General features: G+C 32.8%; 1 protein-coding gene across 1 annotated transcript; it reads right to left on the bottom strand.

The window, feature by feature from the left end:
- Positions 1-8,690: 8,690 nt before the first annotated feature.
- Positions 8,691-12,877, bottom strand: LOC140052123 (transmembrane protein 145-like). The gene is made up of 14 exons (XM_072097545.1): positions 12,681-12,877; positions 12,455-12,532; positions 12,265-12,345; positions 11,966-12,073; positions 11,503-11,668; positions 11,323-11,394; positions 11,008-11,157; positions 10,639-10,717; positions 10,331-10,500; positions 10,011-10,167; positions 9,720-9,840; positions 9,439-9,537; positions 9,281-9,343; positions 8,691-9,004 (listed from the first exon to the last, which is right to left on the bottom strand). The coding sequence occupies exons 1-14, from the start codon at positions 12,774-12,776 to the stop codon at positions 8,879-8,881; spliced, it is 1,566 nt and encodes a 521-aa protein (XP_071953646.1). The 5' UTR covers positions 12,777-12,877; the 3' UTR covers positions 8,691-8,878.
- Positions 12,878-13,317: the final 440 nt, after the last annotated feature.

The raw sequence follows: 13,317 nt of genomic DNA, 5'->3' as shown, positions 1-13,317 counted from the left end.
GTGATTGGTCAATTCACTTGCGTTGCGTTACGTCTTTGTGTTGCGTCGCTAGTGGGAACCACGATTAGGGAAACACGTCAAATTTTGCGTACCCGCATGCGTACAATTATTTAACTTACGTTCATAGGTCCTAGAGGTCGTCAAAAATGAACAAGGCCAACAGCCATTAAGTCGCGTGCTACAATGCATAGTGATACCGGACCGACAGACAAACAGACCGACCGACAGACAGACGGACCGACCAACATAGTGAACTATACTGACCGAAATTACTGAACATGTTTAAAAATGTTGAAATGTTTAAAAACATTTATATTTTTTTAATTTACACGTGCGTAGCCTGTCACTTTTGACGTGCTCGTATAACGTAATTTCGAGTTGAAAAGTAAGTCAAGAAAACAGAAATCGGGCAAAAAGAGTGCGCAATAACATTTAACGCGCAGTGTGCGCGCAAAATCTGCGCACTCATGGCAATTTTGTAAACGCTTAAAATTGCCTGAAACGTACTCTTATTTCATCGAAAATAAATTTTGAAAATTTTAAGCGCGCGTACGCATGCGTTACATGCGCTACGCACGTAATTGTATTGCCATATGATGATTTATGCCCTGAAATTTATGAGTACCAACTTTTATTTAATTGTGATTCATGGTTGTTAAGATATGATTACAAACGTGATTTCGTTAAATCGTGCGTAGACCGCGTAATTTTTTATTGCGCACCGTGAAAACATAACCACATCGATTCCTGGCCATAAGGAATATTCTGTGAAAAATTGACTTAGCTAGATTAAACTGATATCAAGATAAGGTCATAAAGTGATAAAACGCGTAGTGATACCGGACCGACAGACAGACAGACAGACCGACAGACAGACCGACAGACAGACCGACCGACCGACATAGTGAACTATAGAGTCGCTTCCACGCGACTAAAAACTTCTAATGGATTAATAATCTTGGTAAACCCCATAAAAAAACATTGGAAAAATATGTTGTTATAATAGAATAAAATTGTAATGCTATCCAGTAATTTGAATAATGTGGGCGTGTGTTTATATTTCATTATTACAACAATGTATTAATACAAAATAATTTTATCTTCGTAGACTGGACTCTACAGACAATTATCTACTTTCATTTGTCATAGTTTATTCTGTTATTATAACTCCCACCCAAATTGTATTTAGGGTAAGCTTACAATAACATCAAAACGTAATTTGAAATAGGATAGTTTGTCAAAATTGATGTATAGCAGATAATTTTATTTTTAAATTTTAAAATATTATTTATTATAAAACATCGGTTTTCCAAATCCCATCAACCTAATGATTATTTGACCAATTCAGTAAACGTACCGTTAACTTTAAACAGAACCATAAAATACCGTATCACATATTGTATTTAAAAAGTAGGGCATATAACACTTTCACCTATATTAAACTCTGACCTAGAAGTGAATGAGAACCCTTACAATATATTTTCTTGTAAAATATAACCTCAATAAAGACCGGTAACGTTACAAGTAGGAGTTGTATACACATTTTCCCCTATTTTGAACTCAGCAATACTGATTATCTGTTCACGACGAGAATGAGTACCCTTTTCTCTTTCACATATTGTATTTAAAAAGTAGGGCCTATAAAACTTTCACCTATATTGAACTCTGACCTAGAAGTGAATGAGAACCCTTACAATATATTTTCTTGTAAAATATAACCGCAATAAAGACCGGTAACGTTATAAGTAGGAGTTGTATATACATTTTCCCATATTTTGAACTCAGCAATATTGATTATCTGTTCACGACCAGAATGAGTACCCGTTAACTTTAAACATACAATATATTTTCTTGTAAAATATAATACGTTAAACTGCGGATAATGTGTAACAACCAGCCTACATTATACTTTAAAACCCCTAACGGCAAAGAGGAAATATGAGATGTAGAAAATTAGTGACAGCGATATAAATATCTATACAAAAAATCCAAAGTATAACATGGCATCAAACGGGGGAAATCAATGAAAGCCGCCAAACGGTTTCAATTAATCGTTAAGTCAGATTTAAATCGGTGGCTAATATCTTGCCAAATCTATTTTACTTATACGATAGATAAATTAAGTCCTGATATAACGACGTCTGTATTGTGGTCAGTATGAAGCTCAATGTAGATGTCGCAGTCTGTAAATTTCGCTGTTGAGAATTAGTCGGTAATTTAATCGTAATTTAACATTATAGGTGAGGAATAAAATTAGAGAAAATTTAGGTTTGATTAAAATCATATTAGTGAGTGGTTTATACATTATAGAGGCTTAGTTTATTGATTTTAGGTACCTTATGACGATGTACCGGTGTTAAAAGATGTTATTTTGAATGAATCCATTCATATGTCTATGAACAGTGTTGTCGCCTGAACCGCGACAATTCTGATCATTAGCTTATATTAATTGGTAATGAAAATAACATTAATAGAATGCTGATCATATATGCGTGCTTAAACTTAAAATTTAATTAGCAAATGCAGATTCTCTGATTTATTTATACACCATAAGTATTCATTATCAATATTCAAATTATTTTCACGTCATATTCTATCTAAACCGTTTAAGGTGCGTTGACCCTTGTCAATTGTAAACGCATTCGAGTGTGTGTAAATTACGCGGCCATTCCACCTACTTTAACTTTATCTTCAACAGACAGACTAACACGCTTCACACAAAGGTCGTTGCCGGGTCAAGATAACTACATCTTTGTTTTCAACGTGAAATTAAGTAATTTACTTCCCAATTTGCTTCCCAATTCTCAAAACTCACCGCGATCAATTAGCGATTTGCTTTTCTGAAGCTATCACGTTACAAAACAGTTTACGCCTGAGTTGAAGGCACTTGATATTTTCAATAAGCCCAATGTCTCAGGACTGATTGTACGATTCCATAGCCTTCTTTTTATATATAGCCAGCTGTATCGTAAAAAGCGTCTAATCCATATATGATATCAATTACAGGTTAATTACATTGTTAACAAAATGATATGGATATTAGCACGTGTCATACACATTACTCATAAGAAGCCTATTATTCATTGTTTTTGCATATGATATTTACAACTATTACGAAATTTAAGTATTTTTAAAATCGCATTATATAATACCTCGATCGATTAACAATCTAGATGGCCAGACTTTTCAAACCTACAAAATATTTTGACATACAATTTTGAACTATTGTTGATCATATATAATACCAGTGTATTCTTGTTCTTTTTTTCAGTTTATTCCTATACATACAGTAGACTAACATTGAAAACGTTGCTCTTATTTTGCTGAAGACTTCAGTGTGCATTAACAGTGTATTGTCATCATCGAGGTATTCTGACATCAATCTGCAAAAGAAAAAAAAATAATTTCCACAAGAATCATCTCACTGCTGGCAATTGTGTTTATTTGCTGAAAGAAGAACACAGTGTGTTTATATATTATAAATTATTCTTTTTTAAACAAATAAGAACCAGTACATAATTGTCTTGTCCTGTTTTTAGTTTATAATATTGCATCACATTTGCAGGAGATGTAAGTCTGAGACTTAAATGAAACATCGGGCATAGGGCATAGATTATGTTTGCTTGGTTTTTCTTGTTAATTGATGTTTGATGTGGCCGCTACGACTAACCGTCCAGGTGATGTGGACCATTCCTATTGTAGTAGGGCACTGCTAGAAGGCCTGACGTTGTCATCAAAAGAGTTATACCATTATCTTTTCTTGAAACATCTGCTTAAATATGAATCAAGAATCACCAGAGGACGAAGGTTCACAGTACATTCTGTAGGCCCAGACCAACACAACAGAAAAAAAAATCCGTTTACTCTTACTTCGCCTCGAGCAGGTACTCAATCATTCATTGTTTCACGGGTTTTCTATACCCTTGAAAAATATGTTATTAGCAAGAATACAATGGTTAAATAACGTATTGTTTGAAACACACCTGGAATACTAAATAGAATGCGTTTCTGGGATCGGAAACCAGGTCATGCATGTGCAGCCAACATGATTCCAAATGGGCTAAACGCTATTAGAACGCTTGGAGGTGTTAAACGGTGTATAATAACGTGGAATATGTCTTAAATTCTGCTGCTAAACGTTCAAACACAAAGACAATTACCACTAAAGAGTGTACAAAAGGTAGTTTGTCATTTTGTGTGAAATAATTTTTAAAGCAATTTAGTAAATCAGCACCGCGTTTCCATGACAACATAACCTGGTTTTAATTGTCTCGTTCTGTTTCTATCCTAAATGACGCATTCTCTGGAGTATACAGGTAGACGAATATTCATGTATGTCATTACCTGAAAAAAAATCGGTATTATATCATACAAGATGTTTTTTAATCATCTCTTGCAGGCATTTACCTACATTCGTTGATCTCCCACTCACACCACTCCATTATTCATTGTTAGCGGATTAAAGTAGTATGTAAATAAATCTAATGAAATAGAATATTTTGAAAATAAATTAATCATTATTGTTTCAAACAAATACGAGGAAAAAATCTGGCACACCTTTTATTTTTAATCTTATGATCAATACTTTACCACAAGTAAGACTTAAACAGAAGGGTAGAACAGAACAGCCTCCATCCCCTCTGATTGGACTGTAAATAGAAAAGCTTATACATTTAGTTTGTTTTCGGATTCCATTGTTCAAAATACCGACATTAGCAGTGTCTTTCGTGATAATATATTGGTCTGTAATAATATGGCTCAAGCGTAGGTCCACTGTACGTCAACAAACGTAAGACAAAAGAACCCAATACACTTTTCGGAGACGGCGAACGAAAAACCCAAACTGTTTGTCCAACTATGTACTGTATTTATGCAGATGACGTAAGCATGCTACATAGAATAGATTGAAAATTACACTAGAATCGATAACTCATTCCTAAGTCGCCCATTTTGCGAGTCCCTTGCTACGGTTATGGAACGCAACGTCCGTTAGAACGGTTTTACGACCATTACATTGAGTACGAACAATATTGCAATTTGTTTTTAATAGGCAAACCTTAGAGACTAGATAATTCCGTCCATTTATTGTGATGTATTTCTGTATGACCGTTACCCACTTCCCACGATGTATATGCAATACACGTTGTTGTCATCTTTCTCAACAGTAAGCAGCAATACCGAATCTTTAAACATTTAAAATGCTCGCACGCCTCCTCACAGTAACTTCTTTGAAAACAATATCAATTTTTGTGTAATATTGCTATCCTGGTTAAGAGGCTTTTTAGACAAGAATGCCGGCTTACAAACGTGTCCGTCTTAATACCCCTAAGTTTAAACAAATGTTAACTCAAACATGTTAACAAACAAACCTATTTTAGTCACGTGCAAACGCTCTCTATAGCTGATTATGTCGGTCGGTTGGTCGGTCGGTAAACACTAACTCAAATTTGCGCACGCGAATGCAGCCATGTGTATGGCCTTGTTTTTTACAAGTAGCACAAACTTCAACAAACCTCTGTTATCAAATAGATTAACCAACAACCATGATATCATTAGAGATAGTCGTATACAATTTAAAATTCCAATTTTTCATAAATTATTTTGTTATATTTGTTGTTACATTAGGTTCTTAGGTTATAATGATTATACTTCAATTGAAGGTATGTTTTGTGGCGAATTTTACAAACGTTGGTGCATGATATAAATGAGGTAGATGCGACGTCTTCTTCGACCTTAAACTTGTTATACTAATTATCTAACGATTTGAGGTTAAATTATATAGGTCTCTCTTTCATAAGGTTAGTTATTATTATGATTAAATATGTTTTCATTACAATATTATAGTCTCTTTTATTCATTGTTATCTTGTGAAGGCGTTAGAATGGTCGCCCAATCAAATTAAGGTACATTGTGCATTTTCACCGTAATTTGTGTGGTGTCGGGAAATGTTTTCGTTACGTGTATGGTAATTTGAGTTTGTAATTGTGTGTTGTTTCAGATGATTTCACATAGTCATAAAATGATGTTGTAATTAACAATTACACTCGTAGCAAATTGAAAATAAGGTGTTTGCAGTCAGCTATAAAGTAACGCGTTTGTTCTGAGCTTATTTCAAATTGACAGAACGACAGAAGAAAACATTTTAAGAAAATGTATACTGGCATATTCAAACGTCATAAACTACGTACGTTTATATATTTTTAAATTATTAATTAATACAAACGTTGAGAAGCAACTGTCAGTAATAACGTTTATTTATTTGTATATTATATGTTTATAATCTAACAGTAGGGCCTACCCACACTCACAGTAATAAAGTTTATTTTTATATTTGTTTATATTATATCTAACAGTACCAACACTCACAGTAAGAAATTTGCGATTCAAATTGCGATCAAAAGTGGTTAATACCTTAACAGTATTGTACAGCATTGCAATACTATTTATGTTTATTCTCCAAGGGGGCCCATAAATCTAAATCTATACCTCTATGGTTAAACCAAATAATTTGGAATGTTCCATTCATCACAAATCAATATATTTGTAAAAACGTATATTACATGTATCAAAATAGCATTTTTTAAAGAAAATTGGCCCGTCTTCAACATTATGATGCTGTACTCGAACTGTTCAACCGGTTTTCAGCTATTAAAAACAATTATCGTAGGAGGAGATAGGAAAATGCGAAGTGTCCTCGTATTATTGTGTGCGGGTATTTTTCAAATTGACATCCATTAGACAGTGTATACCACGATCGGAAAACACCCCTATTTGGGGCAAATCGTTGAACCTAAATTCGTTTTAATCGTCAATAACTAATAATCGAACTCAATTTAATTAGTAAACAGGGTTACATCAGGTGGTTAAAATCAGTACCGAAAGTACGAACCAACTTTATATACCATCGAGTAAACATTCTAGAAATAACGCACGATTTACCGATTTTTGCCCTTACGTAAATTTATATATAGATTATTATCTGAATGGTTTTTAGGTAAATGTGTAGGCCTATATTCTTATAATTATTTGAACATTTTTGTGGAACCCTTTCGAATCCTGGCGATTTATATACGAGAAGTGTCGCTCAACAATGACCACGACCCTTATAATATCCAATCATTATGATGATGATGATGATGATGATGATGATGATGATGTTGATGATGATTATGATGATGATACAGATTTTGACGATGTTAGTAATTAAGGTTATGATGATATCTGTTCCTGACGAAAACACGTGTATATATATGAATGCCGCCGCCTATCCGGAAATGAACAATAAAAATTATCATGATTTAGACGATGACGATGTTCGCTCGCTGCCATCATCTCTCGTACAAATAGGTTTCTTAACAGCTTTTATCCAGCTGCCGTTCGGGCACTGAATGATTGTCAGTATACCGTGCGAGAGTGATGTGACACTTCACTAATAATTGTTTTTATCTGATTTTGTATATCTCAGAGAAAACATAATTTCATGTATGTTTTATATGAATGACAATAAATGGAAGTAATTTTCCACTGATGAATAAATGAATTGAACTACACAATAACCTTTTCTATAGTTAGGCCGATTGCTGTCTGCTGACACGATACTAAGGGCTGTTTATTCTCGCTAGACATGATACCGTCCGATAATCTGCTATCTTCTTTCATTTTTTTTCGAACTTTCCAAATCGTATTTCCTATTTTCTTTCTCATTCATTCAAATTAACTTTTTTATTTGTATGAAAATTGAAATTTAATGTTGTTATTTAAGAAATCAATTTTGATTCGTCATATAATTTCAGTCAGTCTGGAGATAAAACGTTTACTATTATAGACAAGCAGACGTCAAAAAATAAATCGATGAGTAATACTTTTGAATAGAGGCAATAACAAAATAATATATATAATAGTAACTTAGACAATGCCAAGTGATTATAGAGGAGCAGAGAAAAATAAGCCCGGAGCAAAATATCGACACAAGGTAAAGATGAAAGGAACCGAAACTAGAAATAATGTATATTTCTATGCATCCTAAATTAATAGTAAGTACGGTACCTATGTAAAAACAATAATATCAGCAACACGTTATTTATAATTTTATGATTTGATCGGGTTTCTTACTGATTGATGTATGGAAATTGATGGTATATCTGGGATGTGATGATACTTTGTCATTAATCGTTTTACAGTCAATTCACACGCACATGCATTATTGTCCTTTTCATTTCTGTTATTACTCCATTCTATATTTTTCTGTACGTTTATTGTTTTGATTGATACAGTTTTATATTTAAAGTCGAACCTTTAAATGTGTGAACAAAGACCAAGGGTCACTGTAGAAAGTCACGTCATGATATCCATAATCCACTATCCCATACAGTATCAATTTATAATCAAAATGAATGATAAAATAATTTACTATTGGTTTAGATTTAGATATTGATGAGAGTGACCATGAGAACAAGCATTTTCCTATCACCCTTTACAGGCAGTAGCCCACGACAAAACAAGGAGGTAAAACATAAATATTGCCGATATACCGTATACAACCAGATATTGTAATAATAATTTCTAATTTTAAACAATGTTAACATAATGTTTACATTTTAATCGGACTAAATGGCCTTTATATATTAACCTTTTAGTAAAGTAAATGGACTTAAAATCAAACTAGCGGCAAAACATTTATCCACGTTAATGATTTGTGTAGCGCGCCATCAGCAGGTGTCGTAAACCAGTCCAAGTTTAATATTCCGATTTCTCTGAACTTTTTCAAAAAGATCACAACATATTTGATCCACCATGCTAGGAATCTTAAGCATGATCTAGTACGTAATACTATTGTACTAATAATTCGGTATATAACGTTTTCTGTAAAATGACTTTATTAATTCTCCTCCACATAAGCTTTCACAATAATATATCGGCCTTTTGGTAAAGCGCTTGCATCTTTAGCATCTATGCTCAGTTTTACTGTTTCAGATGGAGGAGGTGGGTTGCTGCGCTCATCATCCTGTAACAACAATATTGTTGCATTAAATTCTAATTATAATTAAATTATAGTTTAAAAAGAAAAGAAGCACCAACTATTTTCTAAAACTCAGTCTACACTATCAAACTAGTTTGACAATTATTATGATTTGCCCAAATATGGTAGTGATATGACATCATGTCCATAATGGTACATAAGTTTGATAGTATAGAGAGAGCTTTTCGTTTGTTTTGCTTCGTGCATGATTCCTTCCAAACAATGGTTAGATGGATTTATCTTTCCCTAATAATTACTAACCTCTTCAATAGTACTGCTAATGATTGGGTCAAAGGTCGTTTTTTTCTTTTCGTTTTTAACTGCCTAAGTGTAAAGAAAGTTTGGATGTTTTACACACTTTTCCACTCATCTTTTTTCTGTATACTATTCCAATTACAACATTCTTTTACTGTACTTACATATTTAGCTCCCGATGAACCAATTCCGAAGAGAGATGAGTACACTGGTGGTTCAGTCGTTGCTGAGTCTTCGTCATCAGTATTTCCCGAGATATCAACCTATTTTTATTTTACAAAACATACATTGTTGCTTGCATGATAAAGAAAAAGAATAAGTTTAATCATGTTTGGTACAGCTGCTGTAGATAAGAACAGCTGAATATATTATCTTTATTAAATTATAATATTTCTATTTTCTGGTGATATTTGTTCTATAACAAATTAATTAATACATTTCTTACAGTGTTTGTAGTGAGGTGAAATGGGAAAAACACGTTAGCGGCGGCAGGTCGAGTTAGGATAAGGAAAATCAGGTGACCATAAAACAAAGTAGTCAGTTCAAGCCCATTGACGATTTTTGCTCTGAAGGAATACAACAAGTTTAATCAACTTATTTAAGAAAACAAACGATTTAATTACTTGAACAAGAAGAACGTGTTTTGTAATAATATAATTTATGGACAACTTCTTATAAATTCTATAAGATTAGAGAAACAAAACAAACAAATAATTGTAAATAATCCAATTTCTACCTCTTCCACTTTGCAATAAATCTGTTTGATGTCCAAATGGTAATAGGTGTTATTAAAAACCAACATGAAAATGTCACAAGGAACATAAGGTAGAATAGAGTCTTGTTTCGGTTGTGTTTAATAGTGAAGAAACAGGCATAATACATCCAACCCAATCCTAAAATAAAGCATTCAAATAACGTTATAAGTGTTCTCTTTTGATTCTGTTTTTTTCCCGCTGAATTACTTTTTTTTTCTATCTTGTTTTTCTTTCCTTATTTTAGTTAATATTTTCTTAAACTCAGATTTATGTACCATAATAATAATTATGTAAAACTAACCAATGAACTGCATGATGATGATTCCAAATGCGGCAACAGAATCGTACTTATTTACTACATCCCTTGGGTCAAAGGTTAATTCTTGGATGGCGTAAAGTCCGAAATAAGCAAAGAAGTAAAAGCAGGTGAAGACTGTTATTTTAAGGTTAGTCGTTGGTCTCAATCGAGCACTTAATAAGAAAGTAAAAAAATAAGGGAATTGGAAATAGTTTTCACAAAGACCATTTTAGTTTCGGAAGTCGTTGCTCATTGAACATTTAAACTACATTTAGATTATCTTTAATAGGTAGACTTCTAAATTGTCTTACCGAGTGACTGTGTATCCCTTAGCAATCAAGATGAGCAGAAGGACAAAGAGGAGAATTGAAGTTGATGAAATAATTTCGCCTGAAAAATAATAGAGTAGATATTGAAATAAAAGACTTCAGGTGTTGCCTACTTTTTAACGATATTTACAGTTTTCTATAATATACCATTATCATTGTTATATACCGTTATCAATCTTTATATATACCATTATCTGTCTTTATATAATAATTACCATTACCAATATTTATATACCATTATCAATCTTTATAAACCATTATCTTTCTATTATACCATTATAAATCTTTATATACCATTATCAATCGTTTTAAACCGCTATCAATCTTTTTACCATTTATTATCAATCTTACCAAATGTTCGTAAACCTTCTAATCCGACGCCATTAGTGGCATATTTTGCTAAAGCCGATGTTTGGAATAGAAGACTTATCGTTTGCAGACAGCAAGAGTAGCAAAAGAGTCGATAGGTGAGGTTGAACATGCGTCGCTGGATCATAAACTCTATAAATATTATTATTATTTATTATTATTAATATTATTATTATTATTTTTAAAAAGTAAACAACATTCTCTAATAAGGTAACCATTTTGAATGTAATCTTTAGGCTTACATCCCAATTAAAGTAAAGGATAAATTTAATATCACAGAAACACTATTATACTTACTTCTATAATAACAAAGCCAAAAACAGACTACGAAGTACAGAACAAGAAAAGCTATATCAGTTTGCAGAATGTCTGTTGAAATATAGAGTTTAGGTATTAGATCCACCTCAATACCAATAAAGTTGGTCAACTTTTGAGTTATTTTTAAAGTCAGTGATATTTAATCACATTAATACTTACAGCGCTCATCCGCTGAAAACTCGTTGTCGAAAGCCGTTTTACCGTTTATGAGATGGATATTGTATTTGAAGTCTTTAATTCCGTCACCACCACAATTTGCAATTACAATGTACCACCAACGTTCATCAATTACGTCAAAATGACGTTTTCCGTGACAGAAAAACTCCTACAGAGGTCATAATAATTATGCATTCTTAGTTAATTATTACATTTTTTATATTACTAATAGTTAGCTTAATGTTTAATTTGTTGCACATTACTCATGCGATTTTACTTGGTATCAACTACAGTGTAGAGACGAAAGTGACATCTTTAACTATATAAGTAGGCCTAGTGTATTATTGGAGGATTTCACTAAATTCAATGATTGTATTACTATTAGTATTTTCTTGATCCGAGTTTGTGTATAGACTATACCAAGTTGATTTTACTTTTAAACACATATTCTATTTTACACTGGTACCTCTTGTCGTGTGTTGTTATTCATCCTTAGTTCACAGTTCTGTGACGTACTCAGCGTAACCTTTCCGTTGTAGTAGCTTGGAATCAATTCCTTTCTTTCAAGGCAATTCTGCGAATAAATATCAGGATTGTAATGTTAACATCTATTGATGATAATAACAACTTACAATCATTAAAGTCAGTATCAAGTTAGATAACTGAACAATAGTCTTATGTTAAGCAAAACTAGAAATTCAAATAATAATATACTGTTTTTGGGATACCAATAAAATACTTCTTTCAACGAAGAAATTACTTTACCAGTTCATTTTCATGCTCTCGCACGAAAGGCCATTGTCCAGGTTCGTCATTAAAAATCAGCATTTGATAGCAGCATTCAGTCTGAATATAAAAAAGTATTGTAATTTATACATGGATTATTAAATTAAAATGGATTACACAACACTAAATTGTAAAACTTAAAAATAATATAATATACAGAATGTATTACCGCTGGGTAGGTGAATGTATAGTCCATTTCACCATATTCGTCTGGTTGGAAGACAAATCGGGTAAGAAAAACAAAGTCCTAGAAAACACAAGTTACAAAAATGCATTTGCGTTATGCTTCGGCAAAATTATACCTGGGTCTATGCTCTTTAATTATCATACACAGCAGATCTAGTCCTAGGCTAAGGTAAGTCCAAAGATACAAAGAAGGAATCATCATAGCCTACCTCGGTCGAATCAACGATCCCATTTATTTTCTTAGCAGATGTCATCAAAGTAAGTGAAAGCAAAATAAAAACAAGAAACGCAAAAAAGATTTTCATCCTTTGCTTTTGTTTATAGGCCTAAAGCAAAATCAATTATAAATTCATTTTAGTGATTTAGAAAATAATTAAATCTTGTTTCTGCAAAAACTCTGCAAACATTCGGGTTTTATACCCTCTGGCGCGTACGAATGTTTTGTTTCATAGTTGCTCGGCAGCACGTGTTAACATTTTACACGCGTGAGCTTACCAGTCTCTGCGTTCGCGCGCTGTGTGACGTTGTATACGACGAAATCCTTTGTTGAATTGATCGTGTAATATGTAATAAACTTCACATAAATCCAAAGATAAATCAAGTTTCAGCTCAGAAGTTCTAATACTAATTTAACCAAATACTTCTAGAAACATTTCTTCAAATAATAGTTTAGTATTTAGTAAGTTAGTAGAGCAAAACATCGATTTTCCGCACTTGTGTAGATCACCAGTCTTCGTTTGATGTTTGATATGATTTGTATATCCAGTTAGCCAATCATAATTGTGAAGCACGCGCGCGACAAGTTAACTTCGTGTACGTACACAGACAACAGCGATGTTTTCAGAA

This window comes from Antedon mediterranea, chromosome 6 (assembly GCF_964355755.1).
Source record: "Antedon mediterranea chromosome 6, ecAntMedi1.1, whole genome shotgun sequence".
Classification (NCBI taxonomy): domain Eukaryota; kingdom Metazoa; phylum Echinodermata; class Crinoidea; order Comatulida; family Antedonidae; genus Antedon; species Antedon mediterranea.
Note: the sequence above shows the minus strand (reverse complement) of the source record. Positions and strands in the feature narration are given on the sequence as shown.